Below are 15,805 nucleotides of genomic sequence, written 5' to 3'. Positions count from 1 at the left end.
AGGGGCGGGGGGGGGGGTCGAGGGGGAAGGGATTGACTCAGCCTGTCATCCTTCTGAGGTCAGCAAAGTGAGTACCATCTTGCTGGGATGAATGTGCTAGTGTGTGCCTCGGTTTAGAATAGGTACACCGTATCCCTGCGTGTCGTAGGAGGCTAGTAAGAAGGTTGGCGTCAGGAAGGGCATCCGGCCATAAAAAACATTGCCTCAAAAAGAGAACCATGACAATTACAACTACATATGGGCAGGGTACAGCCCGAAGTGGAGATCGGTTTCTGAGGTTTGGGACATGGAATGTAGGGACAATGACAGGGAGATCAGGAGAAGTGGTGGAAGTATAGGTCAGAAGAAGAGTGGACATATGTTGTGTGCAAGAGACGAGAAGGAAGGGAAGTGGTGTGAGAATGGTGAAGGATAGGCAGGGACAGAAATACAACTTTGTGTGGCAAGGGTGCCCGGGGGGCATGAATGGTGTTGGTGTCCTTTTTTCTGAAGTGTTTGCAGACAGTGTGGTGAGTGTGACTAGAGTGAGTGATAGGTTGATGATGGTGAAAATGATGATTGGAAAGCTCTTGGTGAACGTCATCTCGGGATATGCTCCGCAGGTTGATCGGAGCGATTAAGAGAAGGACAAGTTCTGGTGTGCGATAGAGAAGCTGATGGAAAACGTGAAAGATGAGGAAGTTGTTGTGGTAGGAGGAGACCTAAACGGACATGTGGGAAGGAGTACGGACGGTTTTGAGGGAGTTCATGGGGTTTATGGATATGGTGTGAGAAATGGAGAAGGTGAAAGGATTTTGGAGTTTGCTGATGGAGCTGATTTGTTGATTTGTAATACTCAGTTCCAGAAAGAGGATAATAAGCTTGTTACATACACGTCAGGTGGGTCGACGACAACCGCTGAATACCTGATGGTGCGTAGGCGAGCTAGGGGGCACCTCCGGGTACAAAGGTGATCCCGGGGGTGGAGGCTGTTTCACAGCACCACTTGGTTGTCTGCGACATAAAGGTGAAAGGTGCGAGGAGAGCTCGGCGGGTGAAGTACTAACCGAGAATGAAGGTGTGGAGGTTGAAAGAGGTGACAGTAAGGGAGGCATTAAAAGAGAGGCTGAGTAGGGTAGAGGATGATGTGGTTGAGCTTGAAAGTGGTTGGATGTCAATGAAAGATAGTCTGTTGGGAGCCGTTGGTGAGGTATGTGGATGGACAAAAGGACCACCGAGGCACTCGGAAACATGGTGGTGGGATGATGAAGTTGGAAAGAGGATTGATGAGAAGAGGAAGAAGTTCAAGGAATGGCAGAAGGCGAAGGGTATGGGTGCAGAAAAAGCAGAGCATGAAAGTTATAAGGCAGCCAAGAAGGCTGCAAAGAAAGAGGTAGCAAAGGCGCAGGAGGCATGTCGGAAAATGTTCGGAGAACGCTTGCATTCGGAAGAGGGTCAGAGAGCGGTATTCAGGATTGCAAAGCAGATAGCGAAAGAGAGGTGTGATGTGATGGGGGTGAGTTGCTTGAGGGATGAAGTGGGACAAATCGTTGTGGACCCAGATGGAATTAAAGGAAGATGGAAAAGATATATGGAAATGCTGTTGAATACAGAGAATGAATGGGATGACAACATAGAGAGTAACCCAGTTTTAGAACCGGCAGAGAAGATAACTGAGAAGGAAGTTGAGGAAGCGATAAAAGCAATGAAGAGTAGAAAAGCAGGAGGGCCGACGGGAGTTGTGGGAGATATGTTGAAGGCAGCAGGAAGTTGGGGTGTGAAGAGAATGACAGAGGTCTGTAATCTGGTGGTGAAAGAAGGCCGCATTCCAGTGGATTGGGAACTGAGTACCCTCGTCCCTCTATACAAGAGGAAAGGTGACCCTCTGGACTGTGGCTCGTATCGAGCGATAAAGTTATTGGAGCATGGAATGAAGGTATTGGAAAGGGTGTTGGAGAGGAGGATAAGGAAGAAGGTGAAGATCGACGAAATGCTGTTTGGATTTATGCCAGGAAGAGGAACGACAGACGCGCTTTTTATTGTGAGGCAGTTGCCCAACGTCTTGGTTGCTCACAGCCTACAATTTCCAACCTGGCCAGGCGTTACGGTGAAACAGGAACTGTGAATGATGGTACATGAAGAGGAAGACCACGGGTAACCACCCCAAACCAAGACTGCTGGATTGTGCTGCAGCATCTTCGTGATCGTTTCTGCCCTGCGACGCAAACGGCTGCAGTGACAAAAGGTCGCCACAACAACCACATCAGTGTATCTACTGTGCAGAGGTGCTTGAGAAGTTGGGGCCTGGTGGCAAGACATCCTTGCAGAGGTCCAGTGTTGAAAACAGTGCATCGGGGGAACAAACATACTGGTGTCTGCAGCATCGCCGCTGAACACAGCAACAGTGGAGTGCAGTCTTGTTCAGTGATGAGTCCAGGTTTGGCCTCCATGCTGCTGAATGGCGTCAACGGGTGTGTCGCAGAGGTGGGGAAAGGTATGCATCATGCTGTATTCGCCAGATCAATCGTTGGGGAGGACCCAGTGTGATGGTATGGGCCGGCATTTCCACCCGTTTCAGGACACCTCTGGTCGTCATTGAAGGCAATCTCACGAGTCAGCGTTATGTCAATGAAGTTTTGAGACCTCATTTGCTGCCATTTCTCCAGGCTCATCCTGACATCACAGTTTTCCAGCTCGATCCCATGCTGCTCGCTTGACCACAAACTTCCTCCAGGAACAAGATGATGAAGTGATGCCTTGGCTGCCTTAATCCCCTGACCTCAATCCCATTTAGCATTTATGGGATGAGCTTTTTTGACGTCGAGGAGATCAACGGCTGTCAATCGGCAAATGCTCATTCAAGGCTTGCTGGAGAAGTGGGACAGACTTCCCCAGGACCGCATCAGATGCCTGGTACAGAGCATGCGTCAGAGGTGTACAGCCTGCATCACTGCTCAGGGAGGGCACACACGATATTGAGGTCTGCTGTCATTCCTTGACTGTTAGGAGTGTTGTGGCCATTCCTGTGTCATTTTGTTTTGACTGTATTCAGGAGCGTGCCTGCGTTGCAGTGCTGTGACTTTTGTTGCACCCACCCCCCCCCCCCCCTTGTGATGTTCATGCTTTTTGTTTTTTTGTGATTGAGGCAACCTCTTGTTTATTGGCATGTGTTTCGTAAAGATAGCTCAACTCTTCCTCTGTGTTCAAATATTTTTCATTTTTGCGTGGAGAATTTCATTGAGTGTCCTTCTAAAGATTTGATGTTTATTTTGATGTTGAGTATATATATATATATATCTCCCTTATGGAATGACCCATGGACACATGAAGGTTTGCAACGCATGATTCGGAGATTTTTTTTTTTTTTATACAAGATCGAGGCTCGTGTAAGAGCTGGCACATTAAACACACATTAGCACATAAAACACAAAAAGCCATAAACGGACACAAAACAATAAAGGGAGGGGGAGACCAGATGGGAAGAGAATGAAGCACACAAGCACAACAGTAGAGAACAGGGACATCGGGAGGTCTGTGGAGGGGAGAGGGCTGGGGGGGGGGGTGGAGGGTTGGAGGGAGGGAGGGGGAGGGAAGGGGTACACGGTATAAAACGAATTGCATGAGAGAGAGCAACAAATTTACACTACGAGGAATTTCAGGAATTAAGTCGGATTGAACTAACAGATTGAACATGAAAACATGCACAGACACATAGAACATGCAATGAAGGGAGTGGGAGGCGAGATGGGGGGAGAGAGGGAGGCACACAAGCACAACAACAGAAGATAACAGGGACATCGGTAGATCTGTGGAAGTGGGAGGGCTGGGGGAAGGGGGAGGGGTACACGGTATAAAGCAAATGAACACTTCTAGGAATTTCAGGAAAGAAGTTGGGGATTTAAAGAGGCAGGTTTGGGGTGTTTTAACGGGGGTAGAAAAGATCAAGGTTTTGGATGGGGGAAGATAAGAGATGGTGGTGAACAGCTGTTTTAAAGACCTGGAGGGTGGAGTGGGATTGAAGAGAGTGAGGGAGTTTGTTCCAGAGGCGGGAGAAAAGAGGAATGAAGGAGTGAAGGTGAGCAGAGAGTCTTAATTTTGGCAGTTTCACCAGCAGAAGGTTTCTGGCAGATCTTGTGTGACCTGTAGGAATATTCTGGGTTTGAAGGATCGAAACTTTGATGGGCTGAAGTTCCCAGCTGAAGATCAAGATGTCCATTGGATAGATTTCTTCAGATGTCTCTCCTGTCTCCTCTCCCATACGTCATTTCACTTTCTGATCTTGCCTTTTATCATCCACTTACTATATTGTTGCGGATATGGGATTTGCATCCATCCATATCCGCTTGTAAATATTCCCCTATTTCCTCAATACTTCCCAACTATCCCCAATCCCCCATTCCCTAGTCCCATTTTCTGTAAACAACACTCTGTAGACCCGACCTCCCCCTATTTCCCCTATTAAATGTCGTGCCCAGGTTCACCGCATCTCATGTAAGACAACTATAGGACATCTTGCTAGTTATTCTTAGTCTATGTCAGTTAAGGACTCGTTTCCATTAATTCTGACCCTTCGTTGCACCAGAATGTGATTGTATGGCACCGTTAGGAAGTTTAGGACCTCCCAATACCTCCCCGCAGCTCTTCCTCACAGTTCAACAACAACAACAACAACAACAACGAGCGCAGGAAGTGCGCGTCCTCACTCCGGCTTGGTTGGTAGGGGGTGTTGGGAGGGCACCAGGCCTTCCCAACGAGCCGCCATCGAACATGTGCTCGACGGGGTTACCAAATAGGGGCTCCCTGTCAGCTCCTTGTCAAGGGCGGAGCCCGGTAACCCCCGCACCCAATGGAAGCGGCGGACCGGCCCCAGTGGGGCGGAACCAACCAGCCGAGGGCGTGTCACTCCAGGCTGAGCTTGCACGGTGAGAGGGGGGTGACGTCAGATGCGCGCTGAGCTTGGAGAAAGAAAGACGTCCCCTCCGAGCACTGTGACACCTCCCCGCATCTTCTGGACCGTGCTTTATCCTGTCCCCGAGCCAAGGTGCACCTTGTGCTATCGACCTACCTGTCCCTTCCTGCCATCAATCCCTGTGTAAGTCTGCCTTGTTCCGTTTGTCTGTGGTCTGTCTGGGATAAGATAAGACGGTAATTAAGTGCCCATCTCTTCTGTGTCTTTACCTCACTGCCTTGTAATCTACCCCTTTTCTCCACCACTGTAATTATACCCTCCTCCGGAGGTCTTGAGAACTGTACCCCTTGCGTCGTTTCCTCTTTCCCAGTCGTCGTGTCCTTTCTATCATTGATTTGGCATAGCGCGATTTGGCCAACGTCTGGGTGAATCGGGTGAGTTGGGGAAGAATCGGGGGAACTGTTCGGTCGTGGTAATACCAACCGCTCGGTAAATAACATCTTTAACCGCGTCCGCAACAATTGGTAGTCAGGAGTTGGGATTCGAACCTGGGACTAAATTTATTTAGCCCAAATTTTGGACACCAATTGTGTTATTACTGCAACAATTGGTGTCTGGGAGTGAGATACGGACCCGAAGCGCGCTTAACGCGCTCAAAATTACAAGTCACCGAAATTTGATTTTGTTTTACAAAAAAAACCCCGAATTTTGAAAGTCGCGCGATGGGAGATCAAGACGGCTGGGTTCCGGTAGAGGAGAGTGAGGCAGGTTCGATCCAGGACCAAATTGAGGGACATGAGGAGAGCGAAGCAGTGAGGGCGGCAGGTTCGCAAAATGGCATCCTCGCGCACGAGGTTAGGGGCGCGCAAAATGGCGCCTCGCAGATGCCTACGGCGACCGCGCCCGCGACCGTAGCAGCGCTGCTGGTGGATTTGAACCTTTTTTTTATACAAATGAAGGCCCTTATGTCCCAGAATAGCGAACAATTGGAACAAAGAATGGGCAAGCAATTAAGGGAGGACATGGGGGCCAATAGCCAATGGTTAGAACAAAGGATGGGGTCCAATAGCGAGAAATTGAGGGAGGACATGGGGTCCAATAGCGAGAAATTGAGGGAGGACATGGGGGCCCAGATCGGAGGGTTAGGGAGTAGAATAGAGGGATTAGGAAACAAATTTGAGGGACTAGACAACAAATTTGAGGGATTAGACAATAGATTAGGGGAAATACAGGAGGGGTTAACGGGGGTAGAAAACAGAATGGCCGCTCAAGAGAATCAAATGGAAGGGATGAAAAAGGGGTTAGAGGGGTTAGAAAACAGTATGGAAGGCAAATTGAGGGACATGAGGGACCAAGCGGAAAGCGAAGTTAAACAAATGGGGCAGCAGATAGAGGGGGTCAGAATGGGGGTAGAAACTAAATTGGATGCTCACAGGGAGGAAATGGAGCAGATGAGGGTGGCATCTGGGCAGGAGATGCAAGTGATGGGAGAGGAGATCAGAAGAGGTGTGAGTGAGGAGGTTGGAGGAGTGCGCGAGGAGGTGAGGCACTGTAAGGAGCGCATGGAGAAGGAGGTGAGAAAGGGGACTGTAAAATTGCAAGGTGGTATAGAGGAGTTGACGCTGGGAGTAGAACAGCTGACAGTGGGACAAAAGGAGTTGGGGGACCAGGTAAAGAAGAACACAGCGGTAATAGAGGGTTTAAAATCAACACAGAAGGAGATGAAAAAGGACGTAGGGGTAATTAAAAAAGAGTGTCAGACGGTACATGAGGACCTGACGAGGAAAATGAACAAGGTGGTAGAGGTGATGGAGTTTAAAGAGCGGGAGGTGCGGGAGCACATAGAAAAAAATAAGGTGGAGTTAGAGGAAGAACTTAAGGGGGCGCACGAGGAGATGAAGGAGGTGAAGCAGAAATTAGAAGAAGTGGAAGAAGGGGTGAGCGAAATTAAGAAGCGACGGAGAGAGGATAAGAAAGAGATAAAAGAGGAAGTAAAAGAATTGGTCCAAAGTCTGTGTTCGGATCGTGATGATGTGCTCATTAACCGGATGAGGGATTCGCAGGTGATGGAGGAGAAGCGAAGAGAAAGAGGACCCGGTGTAAGTGGTGACCAATATGGTCGTGCGTGTGATGTGCCAGGTGATTTAATAAGCTTGGGGGTCGAGATGGACCCGGATGTTCGTGAGAGGCCAAGAGTGAGGTGTATGGCTGGTCCGGAGTGTATGGAACGAGGGTGCGAGCGAGAGGGTCCGGTGATGGGAGAGGTGCGAGGTGTGAGTGAGCAAGGTTGTGGTGGTATGGAATGGGTAGCGGGTTGCGGAAGCGTGACCCATGCATCGACACCAACAGGGGTAGTTTTTAGAGGGACAGGGGAGGCACGGGAGCCCCTTGGGGGTAATGTACTGTGGGGGCCCGGCCGGTTCGGCCCCGCGCTGACCCCGCAAGGGGCGACGCACGGGGTCCGGCAGGCGGGCAACGACTCACATACGAGGTGGTCCCACAAGGTCCCACTCGCGCCGTATGACGGTGGGTAAGGGTGGCATCCCTGCCACCCTTCCCATGATTGGGGGCAAATGCGCTATAGTTTATGGGGTGGCTATGACAACCGAGCCAGGGAGGGCTTGGTTATATTGATAGGGACTAGAGGTGACAAGAGGTGACAAGATTTAAGTAGGAGACTTGGTACCTGTAGTGGGGACGTAGTAGCTTAGTGGATGATAATGACGTGGGAGCGCTGAGTGTAAGGGAAGATGGAGGAGCGCGAGTTTTAGAAGGGAGTAGACAGAGCAGATGATGCAGTGTGAATGGAAGTGCTGGTGAGCAGCTTCAAATGAGGCATCGGTGAGGCAATGCTCCGAGGTGTGTGTGAGTGTACAAGTGATGAATGAGAGAGCATTGCGGATGAGTGTCATGGTGAGTAGTGAGTGTTGTGGATCAGCGCGAATGCGCTTTGGGGAGAGAAGGGTGCAGGTGGCACCAAGTATGAGAGCACAGGTGTGCAAGTACAGGTGTGTGGAATATATGGAGCAGAGAATGAGTGGTGTGGAGAGAGTTGGAGTAAATGGTGCGAAGGTGTGGATGGGGGAAGAGTGGACCCCCATCACGGATACCCGGGGCGGGTAGTGTAAGTGTTAGGTAGAGGGTATAGGTAAATTGTGGTTGGATATTGGCATCTGTGGTGCAGGTGGAAGAATGATGATTGGATGGGTGCATTAGTGTTGTGGAAATGGCTGGGCGTGTAGCCTGTTAGTGTGTGTAGTTGGTTTGGGCACTCCACCACTGTGAGGATGTCGGCCAGGTGAGGCCGCAGGTGGGCTCTGGGAGCCGGTAGTAGTTGTTGTGGATGGGGCCCGAGGATCTGGAGGACGGACCCGGGTAGCCCAGTGCCAGAGGGCACCAAGGGGTGACAGAGCCAGGAGGGGCCTTCCCCAGTTAGATAGGTTAGGTAAGGAGCAGGTAAGCTCGGGAGGCAACTGCAGTGGTGGAGGCAGATGGGTAGACCTGCTGGGAGAGCTACACGTCACAGCCCAGAAATTGTGCAAGGGCACCAGGAGATGAATCGGGGGAGTGAGACCCCAAATTGAGAAGCACCACAGTTTGGTCAATGGGAATTGGTTTTTAGAACCCATAGTGTAAGTTGGCCAATGGATTGGCAGGGAAAGACCCCGGGTAATGTAAAGTTGTTAAAGTCATTTAGGAAATAGTTAGGATTGATGAACCTGTCGCACCATACGCAGCCACTTACCTGAGGTGATGCTAATGACTCCACACCTGTGTTTTCTTTGTCTTGTGTTGCAGGAAAGGAGAATTGCTGTTTGGATTTGTGAGACGCATCACGACGTGGATGAGACATTGGGGTGATTCCATCTCTCCCTCCTTAGGAGGGACTGATGATGAATTGGTGATGGCATATTTTGATGAGAGTTGGAAATGGCAAATTTGATTGGTTAGGAGGGAGAGAAGAAGAATTTGGTTTATGGGAGGAACGGGGAAGACAGTAGGGACGTTGTTGATGTGTAAAGTAGATGTTTATGGGTAGTGTTGTGTTTTGTGGATACAGGAAGGGGTAAGGGAGGGGCAATGTAGGTTACCTGGTGGGGGGGGGGGGGGCGTACGGAAGGAACGTACCTGTCTCACCTGGTTCCCATGTGCCCCCAGTGTGCATTACCTTGTATTGCGTGCACTTTTGCGCCCTTACCACCTTACTCACTTGTCTTCTTTTGTCTCCCACCTCCGAGGATCTGGCTTTGGGGCAGAGAGAGAGGAGAGAGAGGTGCTGGCTCCGCAGTTGTGGGCCTGTACTTCCACTGCTTGCTGCCTGGATCGATACATCATATGGACCGCAATTTTTGTGGCCGCCCACAATGGACCGCAGTTCTTTTGCGGTCAAGCACCACCCGTGGATGGACCTCTGGGTCAACGTGGCACCTATGCCATACAGGTGAACCACTTTTAGTTGGCCCCCCTGACGGCCACAATTCAGAAATGGATGCGGTTGGCGCCTTTCTTTATTTCTAAAGAAGCCAGAAGGCCAAGTGCACTCCATGAAGGCAAGACCAGCGGCAGAACATCGGCCGGCTGCGACACCACCGGTGACCATGGACACTTAATTGTGCATTTTTATGAACACTTTATTGGTGCACTGGATGGTGCTGACTGTGCGTAATGGGGTGGTGCTTTTGGTGCTTGGACGGGGTGCTCTGCACATTATTAAAGGCCATAGGGCCACAGGGCACTCGTGGGTTGGTGTATCGTGCTGGCATGCGTGCTCTCCCTCTGCATAACATCTGCATGTGTTCCTCAAAAAACAGGTCCTGTATCGTAGTGTAAATATCAGTGTTGTATAAATAATGCTCCCTACCGGCTGTATGTTTAGTTTGAGGATGCTTTCCGCGATTCGGTTATCCTGTGGGTGTGTTTCTGTTAGGAGAAGGGTGCAACGTCGCAGGGGGACATATTTACTCATTTGTGAACATCTGTAAAACTGTCGCACTCAGGGTTGAGTTAGTAGTAGAGGGAACTACATCTGAGTGCCACACTAAAGTAGGTAAAAATTTATCGGGTCGGGACACGCCCCGAGGTAGAGAAGAGTGCAGTGTTGCGGATATGGGATTTGCATCCATCCATATCCGCTTGTAAATATTCCCCTATTTCCTCAATACTTCCCAACTATCCCCAATCCCCCATTCCCTAGTCCCATTTTCTGTAAACAACACTCTGTAGACCCGACCTCCCCCTATTTCCCCCATTAAATGTCTTGCCCAGGTTCACCGCATCTCATGTAAGACAACTATAGGACATCTTGCTAGTTATTCTTAGTCTATGTCAGTTAAGGACTCGTTTCCATTAATTCTGACCCTTCGTTGCACCAGAATGTGATTGTATGGCACCGTTAGGAAGTTTAGGACCTCCCAATACCTCCCCGCAGCTCTTCCTCACAGTTCAACAACAACAACAACAACAACAACAACGAGCGCAGGAAGTGCGCGTCCTCACTCTGGCTTGGTTGGTAGGGGGTGTTGGGAGGGCACCAGGCCTTCCCAACGAGGCGCCATCGAACATGTGCTCGACCGGGTTACCAAATAGGGGCTCCCTGTCAGCTCCTCGTCAAGGGCGGAGCCCGGTAACCCCCGCACCCAATGGAAGCGGCGGACCGGCCCCAGTGGGGCGGAACCAACCAGCCGAGGGCGTGTCACTCCCGGCTGAGCATGCGCGGTGAGAGGGGGGTGACGTCAGATGCGCGCTGAGCTTGGAGAAAGAAAGACGTCCCCTCCGAGCGCTGTGACACCTCCCCGCATCTTCTGGACCGTGCTTTATCCTGTCCCCGAGGCAAGGTGCACCTTGTGCTATCGACCTACCTGTCCCTTCCTGCCATCAATCCCTGTGTAAGTCTGCCTTGTTCCGTTTGTCTGTGGTCTGTCTGGGATAAGATAAGACGGTAATTAAGTGCCCATCTCTTCTGTGTCTTTACCTCACTGCCTTCTAATCTACCCCTTTTCTTCACCACTGTAATTATACCCTCCTCCGGAGGTCTTGAGAACTGTACCCCTTGCGTCGTTTCCTCTTTCCCAGTCGTCGTGTCCTTTCTATCATTGATTTGGCATAGCGCGATTTGGCCAATGTCTGGGTGAATCGGGTGAGTTGGGGAAGAATCGGGGGAACTGTTCGGTCGCGGTAATACCAACCGCTCGGTAAATAACATCTTTAACCGCGTCCACAACAATATTATTCTTGTCTGGTCCTCCACCGCCAACCAACCTCTCCCTCATACAAATATACCTGGTTGGTTTGTTCATACATAGCCCGCACGTGGCTGTGTGTTTGTATCAATTGGTACGAAGGCACAGTTGTACCGCTGATTCAATCATTTGTGGGCGAGAGCAAGAATATGCAAGTTGCCCAGGTGGCAGTGATAGCTCATCTATTCTTCGCAAAGGACACCGTGGGATCTTTAACATCCACAAATAATGCTGGCACACAGGGTGCCGACACAGGATACATTTCTGTATCAGCCTGCCTGTGAAATACCAGGATGGCAGGTCATAGTTGGGTTGAGATTCAAAACCAGGCTCGACAGCTCAGAGGTGAGTGTACCTACCTCTCCGGTATCTTGCCCGCCCAATGTACCTGGTAGGAGATGTTGAGCCCGCACTCTCTCATCTACCAGCATTTGTTTATTGGCAGTAAGGATGCCTTTCAATAATTATTATATGCTGGACCCAGATTAATCTGGTGGAATTCCAAATTTTCTAGCTGATTGCATCTGTGGAAAATGTGACCACTCAATAACATCACCCACAGCCGCTTCGTTGTATGTGAATGCCCACGTGACACCCCCCAACAGCCTATCGGGCAAGGAGAGACACAAGTCAAAAATTGTGCACAATAAATGGTGTTGTCTTATCTTGGAGAGGCATTGTGAATATAATTAGTGAAACCTCACACGGTTTGGCTTTCATTGCCCTTGGTGGAGCCTCACAAGCAATCCAAAGCAACATCTTGTCAGATATTGATGATGGTTGTTCAAGGAAATGGCTATCTGTATGCAAAGGTGGGACATGTATGCAAGAACCATCCACTTAAATATATATCCACAAAGACAGAAATCCACACTCATCCACTGGGCAGATTGAAAGTTCCGAAATATTTGACCCATTGCACTGGATAATTAAATTTGTAATACAGATCAACAACATGGAGATTGATTACGCCTTGTGCTTGGGCCTGGGTTTTTGAAAATGAACTGAAATCTATTTGATCGTGAATGTCTCGTGGCCATTTTGTGATCCTTCTTGTCTGAAATTGTCCTTCTCTGCTCAGTTCCAAACTGGAAAGGTTTTCTAAATTGTTTAATCTCCCGATGCACAGAGAAGTTTTGATCGGTGAGGCTGTCAGATTTCCCTGTATTGGCTACTTAGGCCACACTATTTCTCATCCTTTATGTGCTGCTTTATAGCACATCAATGTCACAATAGTTTGCAGTCCATCCATGCACATCTATCAAAAAGACTGCATCATGTACCAACATGGAAACACGTATGTTCACATTAGCTTAATCTTCTCTCGTATTCAGCATGTGGCCTCCAGAACCATCATTGCTCGGAAGCAGTTTTATCGCTAATCCCGTCTGTAGGATTGGGCAGGAACCTTTGGATTATGGCAACATCCAGCTAAGTCTTCATCGAAAAGACCCTAAGGTCTGGAATGCTATTCGATTGACCAATTCATGGTTTTAGATGAGTCTCCAGCTGAAGGTGGTTCTTAGCTTGAGGACTGTTGATTACATGATCAGCGAGGAGAAAGGAAAAGGTTGTTAAGCAAACAAGAACAATGGAAATAAAGCGAATTTAACAGTGAAACAAACAGTAAAACACATAAAATGTCATCGCCCCAGTGGTTTTAGTCATTTTTGTCCCCCGTCGCACCGCGGAGCGAAAGGGGGACTATGGTTTTCCCATGCGTGCGTACGTGCGTGCGTGCGTGCATAAGCGAAGGACCGAATTATAATTTGGTGTGTGGGTGCAACCCACGTCAAAATCCAAGATGGCCGCCACCATATATATGTCTTAACCTTGTGAGCGAAATATCTTGAAAAATAAACGAACTACTAACTTCTAATCTGGTGTGTGGGTGTATCTACGCATAAGGAAGAACGCTATTGAAAATTGGGTCGCCACGTCAAAATCCAAGATGGTCGCCGCCATGTATGTCTGAACCTTGCGAGCGGAATATCCTCAAAAATAAGCGAAGTACCAACTTCTAATCTGGTGTGTGGGTGTATCTACGTATAAGGGAGAACGCTGTTTAAAATTGGGTCGCCACGTCAAAATCCAAGATGGCCGCCTTCCGTCCTCCACTTTGTCAACTCGCATCACTTCACCGACGGGGGATCTAGGCGTAACGCTTTTACTTTACGGAGTTAAAGGCCATCGGTCGGCCATCTTTGGTCGGTTTACAAAACAAAATCTTCTGCATATGACTGTATACTCTCATGTGTTGTCTTTATGCCAAGTTTGAACAAAATCTGTCCATGCATGTCGAGAAATGGTTGGGTACACGATTAAGTAACAAAATGGCTTCCAGTCGGCCATATTGGATCTGATCTCAAAAGAAAAATGACGTCCATTGGTATTCCATCATTCATTATCTGCATGCTAAGTTTGAACAACATCGGTAAATGCATATCCGAAAAATAGTTGAGGACCTGTTCAATATTGAGTTTTGTACAACTAAAATGGCCGCCAGTCGGCCATCTTTGATCGCATTATGAAACAAAATTGTGTATATTTGTGCACCGTCATGTATTGTCTTTATGCCAAGTATGAACAAAAACGGTGCATACTTGTCCGGGGTATGGTGGGGGACGGACAGACGGACGAGACCCAATCCATAAGCTCCCGTCTCGGACCAAGTCCAACGGGAGCTAAAAATACAAAAGGATGGAGGGGGACAAGGCCCTGATGAACACATTGTCTTGGCAGATCTCAATAGGGGTTTACAATATGTCGACAGTAAACTTGCACTGAGGATAAATGAATTAGCTAATTAACCCTTTAACCCCCAAGAGTCTGTTTCCATTACAATATGAAGGTTAATGGAATCAATATAGTTTTGCTGGCTTTTCTTATCATTGTTTAATTAAAGATTCTTATTTTGTTCATATTCTACTATCTTCTTCCTGTTTCATATTGTAATTTTAATCTTAGCTTTTATCACTTCACAATTAAATGTCTTTTTTAACTCATCGATTCCCATTGCTGCCATGCGGAGTCATGGTGCTTCTCTACTCTATCACTTCGTGTTCTCTCACTTGCATGAAATTTGTATCAAGCAGTTTTTTTCTTGCACTCACTATGAAATGGCTGTCGATCTCCTGGTAAAATATGAATCCACATAAATGTTGCACCCTGATCATTTCCGGTGGCGGCCTATATTGATTGGTACCTGCTGTGCAGATTCTCTCTGAAATGCGTAAAATGTTGAGATTGTGCACTTCCCCTTGTAGGATGTTCTCTTTGGAGATATTTATCTTCAGATTTGTGAATTCGGATTGGTTGTGGGTTTTTTTTTCCATCCGTTTAATCCACCTGTTGATTGCTCAATCTCATTTGACGTTACTGATGACGTCACTGATGATGCTTTGGATTATGCAAATGAACTATTTCCATGTTATGTTACTTGGTGTCAAGCATTATACAGTTTGGCTCGAGGATCTCCATTTCAAACTGAATTTGTGTTGGTGTTGAGGCCTAAAGACAGCAACGTGTGGCCATGATCGATGCTTGTAATGCCAAGCTTGCACGCTCCCTTTAAGAGTCGATGTCTGCTAATTTATTCACTGAGAAACTTTGATGCCGCCATGTTTAATGATAATGTTGACTGATATAAACGAAGTATGTCTTCCTCTGGCCTTTTTTGACACTCATGATGCAGACGCTGGAGCTGCTAAACTCGGCGGTGCTGACAGGTGCTCCTGTCATGACTCCACTGCGTCTGCTTGTGGTGGACAGCGGTGGACAGATGACGGAGATCAAGCAGGGTGCGCTGTGCCATGCAGCCGACCCCACCATTCTCAAGGTACCATGTCCCCTGCTTCATCACCATCGAATTCTTCATGATGCATTCAGAGTATTTATTGGTGTACCGGTACAGTTTGTTATTTACCTGAAAGGGTGATGCAGAGGTAGTGCCCACCTGACAGGTGCTCTTGCCTTGAAGCTGTCTGCTCTGCTTTTCATTCTTGGCCCAACTATGTCTATAAACTGTAAGATTGGTGCTTTGCAGGCCGGGCATTGCGTAACACAATGTGCCATCTATCAGACGGACGTTGTGTGGAGTTTCCCATCTCACTGGAAAGGTACTCGGTAGAGCGTGCGCCTCCGCCAGGCTCAGCACTTTAGGTTTTGTATCCATAATATAGGCCGGATCTGCATTCGGAAATGAACCAAAATATAATCGGCTTGTTCTTGTCACTTACCTAACTCATCCACTTAGTTTTGTCATAGGTTATCCACAACTTTTTGAGATATCCTGCTATGTATCGCTTTTGGCCCTATCTCCCAATGGTGAAAAATCACTTATAAAATTGAAGTAGCCGGATCCGGATCTTCACCAAAATCTAATCATTTCGTCCGTGTCACATAAGCTACCTGTCCACCAAATTTCGTCCGAATTGGTTCATTGCTTTTTGAGATATCCAGTTCACAGATACAGACAGAGATGAAAACATAACGGACATAACCTCAATAATAACCTTCGGTGGTGCAGGTAACAAAGGGTCAAATGTCACTTTTCATCCAGCACACCCTGCTCCAGTTTGATGCGTGAAAGATCCAATGTTTGACATGATACCAACATGATTTTGGCATGAAACGAAATCTCATTGTTCCTGTTTGATGCGTGAAAGATCCATTGTGT

At 48.3% G+C, this 15,805-nt stretch overlaps 1 protein-coding gene across 1 annotated transcript in view; it reads left to right on the top strand.

Moving 5' to 3' along the window:
* Window positions 1-15,104, top strand: part of LOC137440036 (transmembrane protein 132E-like) — a 239,821-nt gene extending 224,717 nt beyond the window's left edge. Inside the window, exons 4-5 of the mRNA XM_078768373.1 lie at window positions 14,822-14,965; window positions 15,090-15,104. Of these exons, the coding sequence (XP_078624499.1) occupies window positions 14,822-14,965; window positions 15,090-15,104 (159 nt within the window). The remainder of the gene's footprint in view (window positions 1-14,821; window positions 14,966-15,089) is intronic.
* Window positions 15,105-15,805: the final 701 nt, after the last annotated feature.

Source organism: Myxine glutinosa, chromosome 14 (assembly GCF_964187855.1).
Source record: "Myxine glutinosa chromosome 14, kmMyxGlut1.1, whole genome shotgun sequence".
NCBI classification, from domain to species: Eukaryota; Metazoa; Chordata; class Myxini; order Myxiniformes; family Myxinidae; genus Myxine; species Myxine glutinosa.
This window is presented reverse-complemented; position numbering and strand designations above follow the sequence as displayed.